The following is a 16,738-nucleotide window of genomic DNA, read 5'->3' on the forward strand; positions in this document are numbered from 1 at the left end:
TAATGGTTATGGATGAAAGGCTCTTGAAGTGTGAGAAGTCTAAAAGATAAGTGTTTGACTAAGTGTGGGTTTCTCAGGAAAAGCATTAAGATTTGGTTAAGAAATGTATTGAGGTTGACTTGTTCCAGAAAAATATGTTTTTAGAGTGATTATGTACTGTGTAAATTTTGGTTATGAGGAAAATCCTCTTTGTAATGAACTTGATGTGAGGAATCTAAAAAGAGTGTTTTTAAAAAGTAAAGAAAGAGGAAATAGACTCTCTCTCTCTCTCTCTCTCTCTGTGTGTGTGTGTGTGTGTGTGTGTGTGTGTGTGTGTGTGTGTGTGTGTGCACATTTTCCTTTTTTGCTGGCCCCAGAATTAAGTTTTATTCCCTCAGATAGAAAGGTCAGTTGAGTGATTATTGGAGACTCCATGGCCTGGTCCGTACAGTAGCAATCGAGGAACCAATAAAATAAAGTTACACAGACAGGGTGGCTTCCAACTCAATTCATAGACACAGATGGTCTTGAACTTATTCATTAAAAAATGTATTGACTTTTATGTGTGTGTATGTATGTGTGTGTGTGTGTGTGTGAGAGAGAGAGAGAGAGAGAGAGAGAGAGAGAGAGAGAGAGAGAGAGAGAGAACAGTTCTTGTTGGATGTGGTTTGGTTTTATGGGATCTTATGTACCATATTCTGTCCTCCAACCTGGCTATGTAGTAGAGGATACCCTTGAATTTCTGATCCTGGACATCCACTTCTCAAGTGCAGGAATTTCAGGCATTTGCCACCATACCTAGTTCATATGATGCTAGAGATTGAACCTATAGCTCATGAATACAAGGCAAACATTCTACCAGCTGAACTATGTGCCTCTGTTTTGTTCTATTTTATCAACCTATCTGAGTTCTATTGTGTAAATCAATCTTTTGAACATACAAAGAAAAAATATAAGCTTGACAAAAAGCAGACTCCCAAAGGATTGCAGTGTAATCAGTATTGTAATACAGCTTTGTACTGAGTATGTTTCATCTCTGAGGAAAAGGCAATTCATTCCATTATAGCCCAAAGTGGTGTCTGAGAACTGGAAAAAAAAAAAAACAAAAGGTGGGGATAGAGGAAGTTCAAAATATCATCAGGAAGGATTTATAGAGATTGAATACCAAATTCGGTCTATTGTAAAATTTCACTAGTTTGTGGTAACTATGAGAAAAGTTAGACAAAACAGTAAGGGCTGTATGTAACTCAATTTATGCAGACTAATGGTTTATATTTATTCTTAAATGATTATATTACTACTGTATTGTTAAAATCTCTTTTTAATAGTCAGGTTTGATGGTGTGTGCCTCTAATCTCAGCACTTGGGAGATGGAATGAAAAGAATCAGAAGTTCAAGGACATCTTCACCTAAACAGATTTTGAAATCAGCTTGGGCTAAGTGAAATTTACTCTTTTATACATTGTAATCCCCCCAAAAAGTTTTCTTCTTCTATGAAATAAGGATAATTATAAACGTTTGCAGTTTTTTAGTATTATCTTGCAAGAAAGACACAAGCAAAAAGTCCAAATGGATATCAAATGTTGCAAGTCTCATCATCTATTTCCTTTTTGGAAAATACACAGGAATATACCCAAATATGGAGAGAGTGCTAGGATATGACATTTAATATGTGTCTTTTTGAGCCTTTGGATCCCGTGTGTCATCACTGTACAAAGAACTTTCCTGCAATAAGTAAAAGTTTCCTCTCCAGTGGCATCCTGCCAGGAAAGGGGGAGCCTGGCAAAGTCTGGGCTATTCCCACCAGGATTTTCCCATAAAAGGATACAAACCTCATCATGACCACAGTAGAGACTCTGCAGAGAGAGAGTGGCTTACCTCCACTCGGCTGGCCAGGTATGGAGGGGAAGGTAGTTGCTATCGATAGAATAAGAAAAGTAGACTCCAGCTCAGGTCTTTAGGCCCAGAGATGTGAGGAGTTTAAAGGAAAGGAAGGACTAGATAGTAGCTGAGACAGGGTAAGAGGAAAAGATGGTCTGGATAGAGACTGACCTTCATCTTGATTTTCTTTAGATGACCTTGACGCGACTCAGCTTCCTGCTGTTTATCATCCTGGCCACCAGAAGTGGCAGTGCACGTGAGTCTTGCTGCAGAACCCAGATTCCTCAGGTCACCTCTAGTTTTATAGGCAGTCATCATTAGACTGGGTTGCTTCCAGAACCTACTTTTGTTGTTGTTTGGTTTTTTGTTGTTGTTTTATTGGGTTTTTTTGTTTGTTTGTTTGTTTTTGAGCCAGGGATTTTCTGTGTAGCCTTGGCTGTCCTGGAACATGATCTGTAGACCAGCCTGCCCTCAGACTCAGAGATCTGCCTGACTTTGTATCCTGAGTGCTGGGATGTGGGTCACCACAGCTTGGTCAATTATGTTTTTTTTTAAAAAAAAAATTGAAATTAAATACAATTGTATTGTTTTCCCATCCCCTTTCTTCCTTCTAACCATTCCCAATTATCCCCTACACCCACTCTCTACAAAAATAAAGGTCTCTTTTTGTTATATTCCTGGACACATTCCTCCATAGAAATGATGCCTTTGAGATGTAGGCTGGATGCTGATTTTCTCTTGAAGAAACTGTCAGTGGCAATGAGATTGTTGAGGTATGACCTGGTCCAGATTCTGTACTTGTGTGTAGTTCTAGGGGAACTTATGCAAAAACTGTGTACCATCCTAGTCATTCCTTAGGCTGAGGACCTTTGCTTTAGGGTTTCAATACTAAGTGAATGGTCTGGTTTGTGCCCAGAGAATGTTGTCTTCAATTCTGCTCTCTGCAAGAACTAATTGTTGTTTTAAAATGTGTATTTCATCTTCACTACTGTTTTAAGGAAAAGGGGAAGTCTCTAAATGCCATCTTACTTAATGTCCACATGACAGTTTTTTTCAGCTTGATATTAGGCTCTAGGGAACTGAAGCTTGACACGGTAAATACAATACAAAAGTACTTGTCTTGTAAACATTGAGCTACTTACACCTGAGTAGCCCTGACCCCAGAGTTCTTGTTTGTTTCCGCCCTTCTAGGTTCTCAGAGGACATTGCAGAGTTGAGGCTAGTTTGCAAGGCTTTTATTCCAGGGTCCCTTGGTCAAGCCTCTGCACTGTCGGCCTCACAACCCATGCTTCAGGCACATTAGGCTCCCTGCATTTCTTCTACTGCAAAGCTGGACTTCACTTTATTCTCCTTCTTCAGAACCTTGGACACAAATTTTTCCACACCTTCAAATCTCTTGTCTTTCTTCCTAGTTACAAATGTTGTTGATTTCAGAGTGAGGCTTTGAGAAGTCATGGAATGAGTTTAGGATGGACAATAAGAGGAGGCTGAGTATCTATCCCATGAGAGTGAAACTCTGCATCTTCTCTAGTTAAAAAGAACCTGGGAACCAACAGATGGGCCAATCCTGTGTCTGCCTCTCTGTTCAGAAGCTGCAAGGAAATCAAGCAAAATGTCACTGGAGCACGGGGTGAGTGATTAAGCATTTAAAGAGCATACTGTAATCCTTACACTTGGGAGCCTAAAGCAGAGAATTGAAAGCTCCAAGACAACCTGGAGAGACTCTATATCAAAAATACAAACAAATAACCCACTTAGGAAATCAGGCTTTAGTCCTCCAGAACAGGTGTTCATTTTTTCATATAGAGAATGTGTTTAAATGTACACAATGCATAAAAAGTGCCACTTACCCAATCTGAAAGATTTTCAGAGTCAAGAAAGACTTTCACAATGGTATGGATCACCACTATCCATTTCCAGAAAGTTTTTGGTCCTTAAAGAGAAATTCCGTAGCCACAAAGTAACAAATTTGTGTATTCCCTGTGAACTGCTATTCAGTTTCATACTTCTATGAATCTGTCATTTCTTGTTACCACATATAAGTAACCTGCCTTATTTCACTAGGATACTGGAAGGCTCATATGTGTTATAGAACAGTTAATTTACTTTTTAAAAATTATTATTATTATTATTATTGTTATTACACAGATGTACATGTCTGTGTTTGGTAATGTGTACATGTATGTGCAGGCATGCAGTTATTTCAGAGGCCAGCAGAGGCCATCTAATCCTCTGGAGCTGGAGTGACAGGCACTTGTACACTAACAAATGTGAGTGCTGGAAACTGACTCAAGTCCTCTGCTAGAGCAGTACTTGCTCTTAACCATGGAGCCATTTCTGCAGCTCACTTCATTCTTTTTGATCTACTGGATATATAGGAGTGTATGTGATATATATTCTGCAAATAGCCAGCACAGTATATTGCTTATTCCTTTTTCTATAGAGAAATACTTGGCTTGTTTCTGCCTTCCATGTCTTGTGACCAGAGCTGTAATGAATATGAATGTACATATCGGAGTCCCTGTTTCCAGTTCTTTGGTTATCTAATGAGTGGAGTTGTTAGGTCCTTTGACAGTACTATGTCTAACTTTAGGAAAAAAAATCATTGTCACTTTGGGTAATTCTGTGTTCAGCCTCAGTCACAGAAGATTGGCTTTCTGAAATCAGGAAGATCCAAATATCCCCAGGGACACCTGTAATAAGACACTCAGGATATGAGGCATTAGCCATGGTTGTAGTTCCTGGAGTCATTCTGCTTCTGGAGCAGAGAAGGACAATGAGCCTGCACACAGGACTGTGGACTGGTTCTCTCCACAGATGGCCTCTATTTCCTCCGCACGGAGAATGGTGTCATCTACCAGACCTTCTGTGACATGACCACTGCAGGTGGTGGCTGGACCCTGGTGGCCAGTGTGCATGAGAACAACATGGGCGGGAAGTGCACAGTGGGCGATCGCTGGTCCAGTCAGCAAGGAAACAGAATCGACTACCCAGAGGGAGATGGCAACTGGGCCAACTACAACACCTTTGGGTCTGCGGATGTGGCCACAAGTGATGACTACAAGGTTGGTACACTCTATAGCCACCTGGGAAAGGATGAGGATGTGAGTGTAGTTCAAGCATGCCAGGGAGAAGGTTGGAATGATGCCCTTCAACATAAAGCTGAAGAAATAAAAAAAACACTTATCTTGAATCTTAACATCCTACCAAGTAGACTTTTAGGTTAAGTAAGTGGTTGGACCATTGTCTTTGTAAATTAGAGTATCTGAGCATGGCTGGTCATGTGTCCACCTGGAGCCCAGAGATATCAGCTCTGCTGACAACTGTGAATGTAGGTCTTTGCTTGGTGAAATCTCCTGGCCTGGTCAGATTCAGTGTTGGTTGCTTTCCAGAACCCTGGCTACTTCGACATCCAGGCTGAGAACATAGGTATCTGGCATGTGCCAAACAATAGCCCCCTGCAAAATTGGAGGAACAGCGCCCTGCTGAGGTACCATACATACTGTGGCTTCCTGCAGCAGATGGGCCATAATCTGTTTGGACTGTACCAGGTAATCAAGACTGCTGACTGAGGCTGGTTTTCATGGGTATGGAGAGAGGCAGGTGTTTGAGGGTGGGCAGGCTGTATTCCTTGTTTCCCTTATTCTGAAATATAGTGAGTCAAGGAAGGAAAAGGGCAGTAGAAAAGAGAGGAGAGGAGAGAAGTAGGAAAGGACAGAAGAGAAGAGAAAAAGGGGGAAGTGTCTAGGGTGTCAGAGAGACACAAACCAAGGAAAGGATTTTCTTTTTTTTTTTTTTTTTTTTTTTGGAAAGGATTTTCTTATCTGACTTGTTTGGAAACAATCTCAGTTACGGGATACATGCTGTGCTTCTCCATGCAGGACAGTGTTCCTGTGAGTGCCAATGCTGCCATCCTTACCCAGTGACTTCTTTTGTTCCTTGTAGAAGTACCCAGTGAAATATGGAGCAGGGAAGTGTTGGACTGACAATGGCCCAGCTTTCCCTGTGGTCTACGACTTCGGTGATGCTCAGAAGACAGCCTCTTATTACTCACCCCTTGGCCAGAGTGAGTCTTTAATGTGTCTCTGAATCCTCTGCAGGACACTTGATAAACTCAGTTATGGTAACTGTCATTTACCAAGCACTACAGCCTGCTTCTCATCTATGAAAGTTTGTGTTTTGTTTCACTTCATTCACTTGCTTGCCCTTGGATTATCAACTATTATTAGCCCATTTTACAGATTAAAAGACTGGAGCACTGAAGGTCCAGGAACTTACCTGAGAGCACAAGGCATAAGCAGGAAAGTTGACATGTGCACTGGGGATACAAGGTTCCAGAATCTACTCTTAACTTTGTTATAACTCAGAGGTTTCTCAGGAACAGACATCATGTGCATGTGGCTGAACAAAAAGAAAAAATGGAGTTTTTTCTGTTGTGAGGGGTGACTGTTATGTTGTTTAATATAAATCTAAATGTGGCATCTACCTTTTATAAATGATAAGCTTGTGCTGTATAATTCAAAGTTCTAATTTATAGTTGGTATGTAAGGCTTGAAAGAAAAAGTTTCCAAGGTAAATGTAAACAGGAGCAGAATGGATGCACTTGCTTGCTAACTGCTGTGACAAGACCTTGGAGATATTCAGTAGAGACCTTCCTGTATCATAAATTTCTTCATTCAAGCTCTGGCAAATGGGGACATTTTATAAACACTGGTTCTTGGGGTCTGTGGATGGGAATAGGTGAGGGTCCCCCATTGGGTCTGATATTTTAGACTGTGTATCCTGAACCTGGCACCACCAAACTCAGGTTGACAGCTATTTGTGGCATTTTCCTTGAATGCTGTTTTCTGTCTCTTATTTTCAGGTGAATTCACTGCAGGATACATCCAATTCAGAGTGTTTAACAATGAGAGAGCAGCCAATGCCTTGTGTGCTGGGATGAAGGTCACTGGATGTAACACTGAGTTTGTGAGTCTGTGTAGTGACTAAAGAGGCTCATGTATAAGACTGAGGTTTCCAGTGTGTATCTGTGTATATTGAGTGTGGGAGACAGTCCTCTTAGTATGTGTACATGTATGAGAATGTGACCTTTCCCTGTTCCTGCTTGGTCGCAGGAATGAGAATTTCTGTCTAGATAAAGATATCCTGTCTTCTTGAAGACCATAGTCAACATGTCAAACATGTAATTGCACTGTTGGTGTTTGCTTAGACTTTAGAATATAATACTTAGTTGCCTGGAATGAGGGTGACATTTGTATTCAGAGAGTCCTATGAAAGCCTTTGGGGGCTGAGATTGTTAGAGAGTCACTCCCCACCCAGGATTTGGCTTTTAAAGTTAAACAGATACTGCCTATCATTTTCCAGGACTTGTATAGATTTTTCTTGTGTCAAGGGGTTCCAGGAGAGTCCTGGACATCTGGTAGACCTCACCCAGACCATTCACCTCCCTATCACAAGGAATTTCTCTTGTTCGATGTTGGCATCTCAATGAACTGCCAAGACAGGTGTACTCAGCTACATTGCAGCAACCTGATGTCCCCCTGAGCCTGGAATCATTAGACTCATTCTGTTTTGTTTTGTTTTGCTTTTTAATAATTTGTGGCCAAAGGCAGGTTGAGGATGGAGCCCTTTTATTGCCACAGTGAAGGTTGTATTAGCATGTTCTGGCCAAGCATGGTAGTTCACATCTTTAATCCCAGCACTTGCATGGCAGAGACAAGCAGATCTAAGTTTGAGGCCATCCTGATCTACATAATGAGTTTCAGGTCAAGCAGAACTACATAGTAAGACCCTGTCAAAAGACAAAAGCAAGTTCCTTTGAGATTCAGCCCTCCCTAAAGTAACAGTCTAAAAAAAGGGTCATCAACTCCTGGCAGATGATCCTGAAGATCTCAGTGTTCATTTATTCCTCAGTCATTAGCTTGCCCTTCACGTGGTCAAGATGAGTAGCTTTGCTGTCAAGGAGGACCTTGGGACTGTGATGTGGAAAGATGAAATAGGGAGAGCATGTACTGTTGAGGGAGTAACAAGCTGTTTTCAATTTTGGTATGTAAGGTGGATGTGGGATATAGGAAGAGTTCATTTTGGAAATGTTAACATGGACTAGATCAGGAAACTTTTATATCACACCAATGATTGTTGGACTGTACATGTGATGAGCACCACTGCAGTGTTTTAATGGGCATATATTGATTGATGTGAGCATTCTTTGTTTTTTTCAAAGATGACATTGGTGACCTAGAGGTTACAGATTCTAATGAAGGAAAGACTAAGCACAAGGAAATAAGTATTGAAATGGTTTCCATGATCCAAAAGAGAGTGATATAGTGTGATGGAAATTTTTGGGTAGGATGAGCACTAATGAGTTTCAAAGATTTTAAATATATTAACAGTTGAATACAGAGAGAGGGAAGAGAAGACATTTTGAATAATTTCATAGTTTTCATTTGAGTAGGTGAATATCAAATAGTAAGCCAAGATGTCTGGATGCTGAATATGTTTGGGATCTCAGAGGGATATGCAGTCACATGATGCTGGATTTAAAACATTTATTTAACTTCATTTGTATGTGTGCACATGTGTATTCAAGTAATCACAGAGGTCAAAAGGAGACATTGGATTACTGAGAATTAGAGTTAAAGTCTTTTAATTGGGTGCTGGGATCCAGTATGGCTCCTGGAATCTGAACTTTGTTTCTATGATAAAGTAGTAAGATATTTTAACCTTGGGGCCATCTCTCCAGCCTCCATGCTATTAACTTGTTTGAGTGGGATTTTAATTTGTCTTACTTCAGATTTATTTATTTAATTTTATATGTGTGAGTGTTTTACCTGCAGATATGTTTGTGTACTGCTTGAATTGCTGGTGCCCTTTAGCTGGAAGAGGGAATTCTATGCCCTAGAACTGGAGTTGCAATAGTTGTGAGCCCCATATGGGTTCTAGGACCCAAACCTGGTCCTCTGTAAGAGCAACAAGTGCTCTTAACCACAGAGATATCTCTCCATCCCCAATGTTACATGCTTTAATCAGTGTTGGACTTGGTATATAATGGTGGTCCCAGATGATTTGTATAACTTACTAGCATCATAGCCATTCTAGCTTATATAAGTACAATCTATGTTGTTCACAGTGACAAAATTTTCACTGAATTTCCCCAAATAAATCTCTACTTTTAAGTTATGTGTGACTGTAAGTAACTGTGTTTTGATTTGTTTGTTTGTTTGTTTGTTTGTTGTCATGAGGAGTGTAAAGTCTCTGAATAGTGATTTTAAGTGGTAGTCCAATCTTTTAAGTCTTAAACTTAAGAAATATCTGATATATATATATGCCATCAGTGAATTGTTCATAACTAAAGCTAAAGGGGTAACACAAAGTATAAGAGAATTGTAAATGTATCTCCTCTGGGAAGCAGCACTTAAGAAATTTATGGAGGAAAAGTCTAGCCAAGGAACCTGAGAATGAAGGTTGAGAGAGGTTGAAGAAAAGGAAGGAAGAGAGAATGATGCCACTAAGGCCAATGGAGGGGGTTTTATGGATCAAACAGAATGATACCTCCAATAGAGAGTCTGATGAGGGATGAAGAGCCCACTGAACTTGGATGTTGAGGTGTCTCTGGGCTCATCAGCTGTATTAGTCAGTATTTTGCTTCTGTGATAAATACCTTCAAGAAACAATATATAGAAAGAAGGATGTGCTGGCTAGTTTTATGACAACTTGACGTAAGCTACAGTCATCTGAGATGAGAGACTCTTATTTGAGAAAATTCTTTATAAGATCAGGCTATAGTCAAGCCTGTAGAGCATTCCCTTAACTCCTTGTTGATGAAGGAGGTCCCAGCCCATTGTGGGTTGTGCCACCCCTGGACTGGTCATCCTAAATTCTGTAAGAAAACAGACTGAGTAAAACATGAGAAACATGGCTTCTGCATCAGTTCCTGCCTCCAGGTTCCTGCTTCTAGATTCCTGTTCTGATGTGACCAACATAAATCAAATAAACCCTTTTCTCCCCAAGGTGCTTGGGTCATGATGTTTCATCACAGCAATAGTAACCCTGACTAAGACAAAGAGCTTTGTTAGTTTGATGGTTTCCAAGATCTTTACCCCTGGTCACTTGACTTTATTGCTTTTAAATCCATAGTGGAGTATGATAAATATCATGCAGGAAAGTCATACCAGAGCAGTTTGGCTTGTTATATAGTGTCAAGGATGAAAGAAAGACCAGGAAAGGTCAAGAAAAGATAACCTTCAAAACACTCAACTAACACCTTCAGTGACATATTTTCTATAAGTAACTCCCACTCCCCCACTTCATAGCTCCACCACCTCCCAACAGTCAATTCAAAATGGTGACACATGACAACATTAGTGATTAACTGATGAAGGCAGGGTCCTCAAATTTAATCCCTTTACCAAAGCTCTGCCTCATAATATTACTTATACTTGGGATCAGGTATTCAGTACATAGCACCTTTTGAGAGGGAACTTCACATCTAAACCATAACACCTCTCATTGTTACATGCTTCCCTTGTTTTTCAGCATTGCATCGGTGGAGGAGGATACTTCCCAAAATCTGATCCCGTGCAGTGTGGTGACTTCTCTGCATTTGATTGGAATGGATATGGAACTCACAGTGGGTACAGCAGTAGCCAGAATATAACTGAAGCAGCCGTTCTTCTGTTCTATCGTTGAGAACCTTGTGGTGTGGGACCCAGATTTCTGCTCCAGTTGTGGACTCACATGCACGAGGAAAAACTTACCTAGTAACTAGAATGCTAATGACATAGGAAAGGAGAATAAACCATGTTCATTGCAGGCTTGGTGTCTTTATGAATCCTTTTTGTGCAAGGATGGGAAATTTCAAAAGAGTTTCTGCTGGCATGTTTGCTAATCTTGTGATATCAGTACTGGAGAATCCTGATACAGCAATATTCTTTTTTTAATTTATTCTTCTCTCATATATTACATCCTGACAGCAGACTTCCCTCCTCCCCTCCTCCCAATCCCTCCTGCATTGCCCTCTCCTCCAGATCCACTCCTCCTCCATTTCCCTTCAGAAAAGAGCAGGCTTCCCAGAACTATCCACCAAACATGGTATAACAAGTTACAATAAGACCAGGAACATCTCTTCCTATTAAGGATGGACAAGGCAACCCAGTAAACAGGAAAATGTTGTGGAATATTCCTTTACACTGTGTGAAGTTATGTTACTGTGATTGGTTTAATAAAAAACCAAATGGCCAATAGCTAGTCAGGAAATATAGCAGGACTTCTGGACAGAGAGAGCTCTGGAAAGATGAAAGGCAGAATCACCATCCATACACAGAGGAAGACAGACATGAAGGAGAAGAGGTAAAAGTCATAAGCCATGCAACAGCACATAGATTAATAGAAATGGGTTGATTTAAGTTATAAAAACTAGTTAGGAACAATCTTAAGCTAAGGCTTAGCTTTTATTATTAATAATAAAAGTATCATATTTTGTATGCTGGCAGCACAAAGAAAAATCCATTTAAATAATGGTGTCCGTAGTTGAGTCATGTATTTCCATATAACACCTGAATAAAGCTCGTAAACAGTATTTCTCTGTCCCACCCTGTCCTGAAGCCAATTCCAAATAATCACTCAGATGCTTATATTAATCATAAATGTTTGGCTGGTAGCACAGACTTATTGCTAACTAGATCTTACACTTAAATTAACCCATAATTCTTATCTATGTTTAGCCACACAGCTTGGTACCTTTTTTCAGTCCAATATTCTCATCTTGCTGCCTCTGCATCTGGCTGGCAACTCTTGACTCCACCCTTCCTCTTCCCAGCATTCTTAGTTTGGTTGCCCTACCTATACTTCCTGACTAGCTACTGGCCAATCAGTGTTTTATTAAACCAATTTGAGTGACAAATATTTACAGTGAACAAGAGGATTGTTTCACAGCATTTCCCCCTCTTTTGTCTAATTAAAAAGGACAGTTTTAACTTTAATATAGTAAGATTATATACAACAAAAATAATTTCTCAGTAAGAATTACAGTAACACTATCTAATCCATTTGCATTTGGCAAAATCACAGGAAACGCTTAATTATCTATCTGTCTTATCTCGGTGAGTCTAAAGTTTTGTATCTAATTTACTTTCTATTTAACTAAGGAAAACTATCATTATAACTATTTAGTCTTCAACTCCATCAAAGACCCCACAAGGGTGAAATGTTACCTAATAACAGGGACATCAGGATGTCTGGACAGTTTCCCAAAGTTCCTCTGTAACATTGGGGCATCCAACTCTGGCCTACAGGTCTATCATACCTGACAGACTTTTTAGTGAATCAGGAAGTTTGAAGGACTGTCTTCCTATATGGCAAATTCTGTCAGTCACTTTCCTCTGGGTCCTTCAGAATGTCTGGCAGTTTCTTCTGTGAAGGAGGATATTGAAGGACTGTCTTGCCTTGTCTTGCCAAGATTCAGTAGTCACTTTCTTTTGTGTCCTGCTTGTCCAGTTTAGACAGCATACTGTCAGTGGCCAAGGCAAGGGTACTTTCTTGCCCAATGACTAACTTTTGCCACAAAGAAAACAAACTCCATATAGAGTTTCTCCAATGGCCATCATCTTTGCAGAAGCAGATGTATCTCATTGTCATAAAAAAGAATCTTAAGTTATTTAAAACATCTTAAATGTCACATTCTTTAGGTCTCTAAAGTGTTTGTAGACCACCTATCTATCTAAAATATATCTCTGTTTGACCTTGAAAACATACCTAACATGACTACAAGTTTGATTGTAACAGGACACTCACTACTAATCTGCATTTCTTTATTATCCTAAATAATTTCTAATAACAACTTTCAAAGACTATAAATTTACATTACATTGTTAAATGAGCTGTATAGGTACAATCCCTTCAACAAGAGTAGTAGAAATGGATGTACAGTATGTTTTAACAAAAATAACCTTAAATTTGTATCAATATAAAAAATCAGTATCAATGTAAAATATTTAAAACTAGTAGCTACTTTTTTGATCTAAACAGATTTAAAAATCTACCTTTTGATGGTTCAACATAGGAAAATCAGTCAATGTAATACACCATATAAACAAACTGAAAGAAAAAAACCACATGATCATCTCCTTAGATGCTGAAAAAGCCTTTGACAAAATCCAACACCCCTTCATGATTAAGGTCTTAGAAAGATCAGGAACACAAGGAACATTTCTAAACATAATAAAAGCAATTTATAGCAAGCCAACAGCAAACATCAAATTAAATGGAGAGAAACTCAAAGCAATACCACTAAATTCAGGAACAAGACAAGGCTGTCCACTCTCCCCATATTTATTCAATATAGTACTAGAAGTTCTAGCTAGAGCAATAAGACAACAAAAGGAGATCAAAGGGATACAAATTGGCAAGGAAGAAGTCAAACTTTCACTATTTGCAGATGATATGATAGTATACATAAGTGACCCCAAAAACTCTACCAGGGAACTCCTACAGCTGATAAACTCCTTCAGTAAAGTGGCAGGATACAAGATCAACTCAAAAAAATCAGTAGCCCTCCTATACACAAATGATAAAAGGGCTGAGAAAGAAGTCAGAGAAACATCACCCTTTACAATAGCCACAAATAATATAAAATGCCTTGGGATAACACTAACTAAACAAGTGAAGGACCTTTTTGATAAGAACTTTAAATCTCTAAAGAAAGAAATTGAAGAAGATATCAGAAAATGGAAGGATCTCCCATGCTCATGGATAGCTAGGATTAACATAGTAAAAATGGCAATCTTACCAAAAGCAATCTACAGATTCAATGCAATCCCCATCAAAATCCCAACACAATTCTTCACAGACTTGGAAAGAAAAATACTCAACTTTATATGGAAAAACAAAAGACCCAGGATAGCTAAAAGAATCCTATATGATAAAGCAACCCTTGGAGGCATCACCATCCCTGACCTCAAACTCTACTATAGAGCTATAGTAATAAAAACAGCTTGGTACTGGTATAAAAACCGACATACGGACCAATGGAATCAAATTGAAGACCCTGACATTAATCCATGCACATATGAACACCTGGTTTTTGACAAAGGAGCCAAAACTATACAATGGAAAAAAGAAAGTATCTTCAACAAATGGTGCTGGCATAACTGGATCTCAATATGTAAAAGATTACAGATAGATCCATATCTGTCACCATGCACAAAACTCAAGTCCAAGTGAATCAAAGACCTGAACATAAATCCAGTTACACTAAACTTAATAGAAAAGAAAGTAGGAAGCACTCTTGAACACATTGGCACCGGAGACCATTTCCTAAATAAAACACCAACAGCACAGAAGACCCTGAGCACAACAATTAATAAATGGGACCTCTCAAAACTGAGAAGCTTTTGCAGGGCAAAAGACACAGTCAATAAGACAAAAAGACAGCAAACAGAATGGGAAAAGATCTTCACCAACCCCACATCTGACAGAGGATTGATCTCCAGAGTATATAAAGAACTCAAGAAACTAGACATCAAAATACTGAACAGTCCAATTAAAAAATGGGCTAAAGAGCTAAACAGAGAATTCACAAAACAAGAATCACAAATGGCTGAAAGACATTTAAAGAAATGCTCAACATCCTTAATCATCAGAGAAATGCAAATCAAAACGACTCTGAGATACCACCTTATACCTGTCAGAATGGCTACGATCAAAAACACCAATGACAGTCAATGTTGGAGAGGATGTGGAGCAAAGGGAACACTCCTCCACTGTTGGTGGGAATGTAAACTTGTACAGCCACTGTGGAAATCAGTATGGCGGTTTCTCAGAAAATTAGGACTCAAACTACCTCAAGACCCAGCCATCCCACTCTTGGGCATATACCCAAGGAATGCTGATTCATACCATAAAGATACATGCTCAGCTATGTTCATAGCAGCACTATTTGTAATAGCCAGAACCTGGAAACAACCTAGATGCCCATCAACGGAAGAATGGATGAAAAAAATGTGGTACATATACACAATGGAATACTACTCAGCAGAGCAAAACAATGAAAGCATGAAATTTGCAGGCAAATGGATGGAACTAAAAAAAAATCATCCTGAGTGAGGTAACCCAAACCCAGAAAGACAGTCATGGTATGTACTCACTCATAAGTGGATTCTAGATATGAAATAAAGAACAATCAGACCACAACACATAGAACCATGGAGGCTATATATATAGCATGGAGGTCCCTAGGACAACTGTGGCTTATAATAAATTTTGGTTTTACTCAATTATTGAAAAAAATAGCCAAATTAATGGAAACACATGAACTATGAACCAAAGGCTGAGGGGCCCCCAGGTGGATCAGGCCCTCTGAATAGGTGAGACAGTTGATTGGCTTGATCAGTTTGGGAGGCAACTAGACAGTGGGACCAAGTCCTGTGCTCATTGCATGAATTGGCTGTTTGAAACCTGGAGCTTATGCAGGGACACTCGGCTCAGTCTGGGAGGAAGGTACTGGACCTGCCTGGACTGAGTCTACCAGGTTGATCGCAGTCCTTGGGGGAGGATTTGCCCTGGAGGAGGTGGGAATGGGTGGTGGGCTGAGGGTGGGAGGGGGAGAATAGGGGAACACATGGCTTATATGTAGAACTGAATGGTATTGTAAAATAAAATTTAAAAAAAGATATCAATGGGAAATCCTTCCACAAGGAATGTTAAACAGCCCTACCTTATGTCAATCTTTTGTACAACAACCATTGGAAATAATTCATAATCAGTTTCCTCAATCTATAATTTACTATTTTATGGATGATATCTTACTAGCTGATTCAGATGCAGATAACATACAGAAAATGTTTAAAGAAGTAAAGAAAATTTAGCCTTGTTGAGGATTACAAATTGCTCCTAAAAAAAAATACAACGAAGGGATTCTATTAATTACCTAAGATATAACATAGGTTTACAAAAAATTCAACCACAGAAAGTATAAATCAGGAGAGATCAATTACATACTCTTAATGATTTTCAAAACTTGCTGGGAGATATTAACTGGCTATGACCCACAATTGGATTGACAACTCAAGAGCTAAGTAATTTATTTCAAACCTGACAGGGTGATAAAGACTTAAATAGTCAAGAAAATTATCAACTGAGGCTGAGAGAGAATTGGCTTTGGTAAAAAAGAAATTACAGGATGCACATGCGGATCATTTGGATCCAAAGCTTGATTACATTCTGGTTATTTTACCTTCTAGACATTCTCCTACTGGAATTCTAATGCAGAGAGAAGATAATATCTTAAAATGGATATTTTTACCAAACAACAGAGTAATAAATTAAAGACCTTTGTAGAAAAAGTTTCTGCATTGATTCTAAAAGGAAAACTAAGACTTTGTCAATTACCAGGAATAGACCTAACAAAACTGTGATACCTTTTACTAATGCTAAAATTTCCTCATTATGAACAACAACAACAAAAAAAAAATGAACATTCATGTAGAGCTTGTAGTATTTTTGGGGGAGATATTAACAACAAATATCCCCCAAACAAGTGACTTTTTAGCTGGAGTTTTCTCCAGTCCTGCCCAGCCCCCCCAGCCCCCACAACCATTGACAAAATAATCACTCAGAGGCTTGTATTAATTAAACTGCTCAGACATTAGCTCAGGCCTACCATTGGCTAGCTCTTACACTTAAACTCAGTCCATTTCTGTTAATCTATAGGGTGCCACATGTTCCGTGGCTTTACCTGCTGCCATTACATGCTGCTCCCTGGATGGCAGGCTGGCATCTCTCCGCCCAGCCTTCCACTTCCCAGACTTCTCCTCTCTCTTTGTCTTTCCTATACCTGCCTGGCTACTGGCCAATCAGTGTTTTATTTATCAATCAATCATCC

General features: G+C 39.3%; 1 protein-coding gene across 1 annotated transcript; it reads left to right on the forward strand.

The window, feature by feature from the left end:
- The first annotated feature begins 1,786 nt into the window (after positions 1–1,786).
- Positions 1,787–10,672, forward strand: LOC114690618 (intelectin-1a-like). The gene is made up of 8 exons (XM_037211238.1): positions 1,787–1,875; positions 2,053–2,116; positions 3,392–3,490; positions 4,678–4,925; positions 5,253–5,411; positions 5,806–5,926; positions 6,725–6,828; positions 10,396–10,672. The coding sequence occupies exons 2-8, from the start codon at positions 2,053–2,055 to the stop codon at positions 10,546–10,548; spliced, it is 948 nt and encodes a 315-aa protein (XP_037067133.1). The 5' UTR covers positions 1,787–1,875; the 3' UTR covers positions 10,549–10,672.
- The last annotated feature ends 6,066 nt before the right edge of the window (positions 10,673–16,738 follow it).

The sequence above is a fragment of the Peromyscus leucopus genome, chromosome 15, assembly GCF_004664715.2.
Source record: "Peromyscus leucopus breed LL Stock chromosome 15, UCI_PerLeu_2.1, whole genome shotgun sequence".
In the NCBI taxonomy this organism is placed as follows: domain Eukaryota; kingdom Metazoa; phylum Chordata; class Mammalia; order Rodentia; family Cricetidae; genus Peromyscus; species Peromyscus leucopus.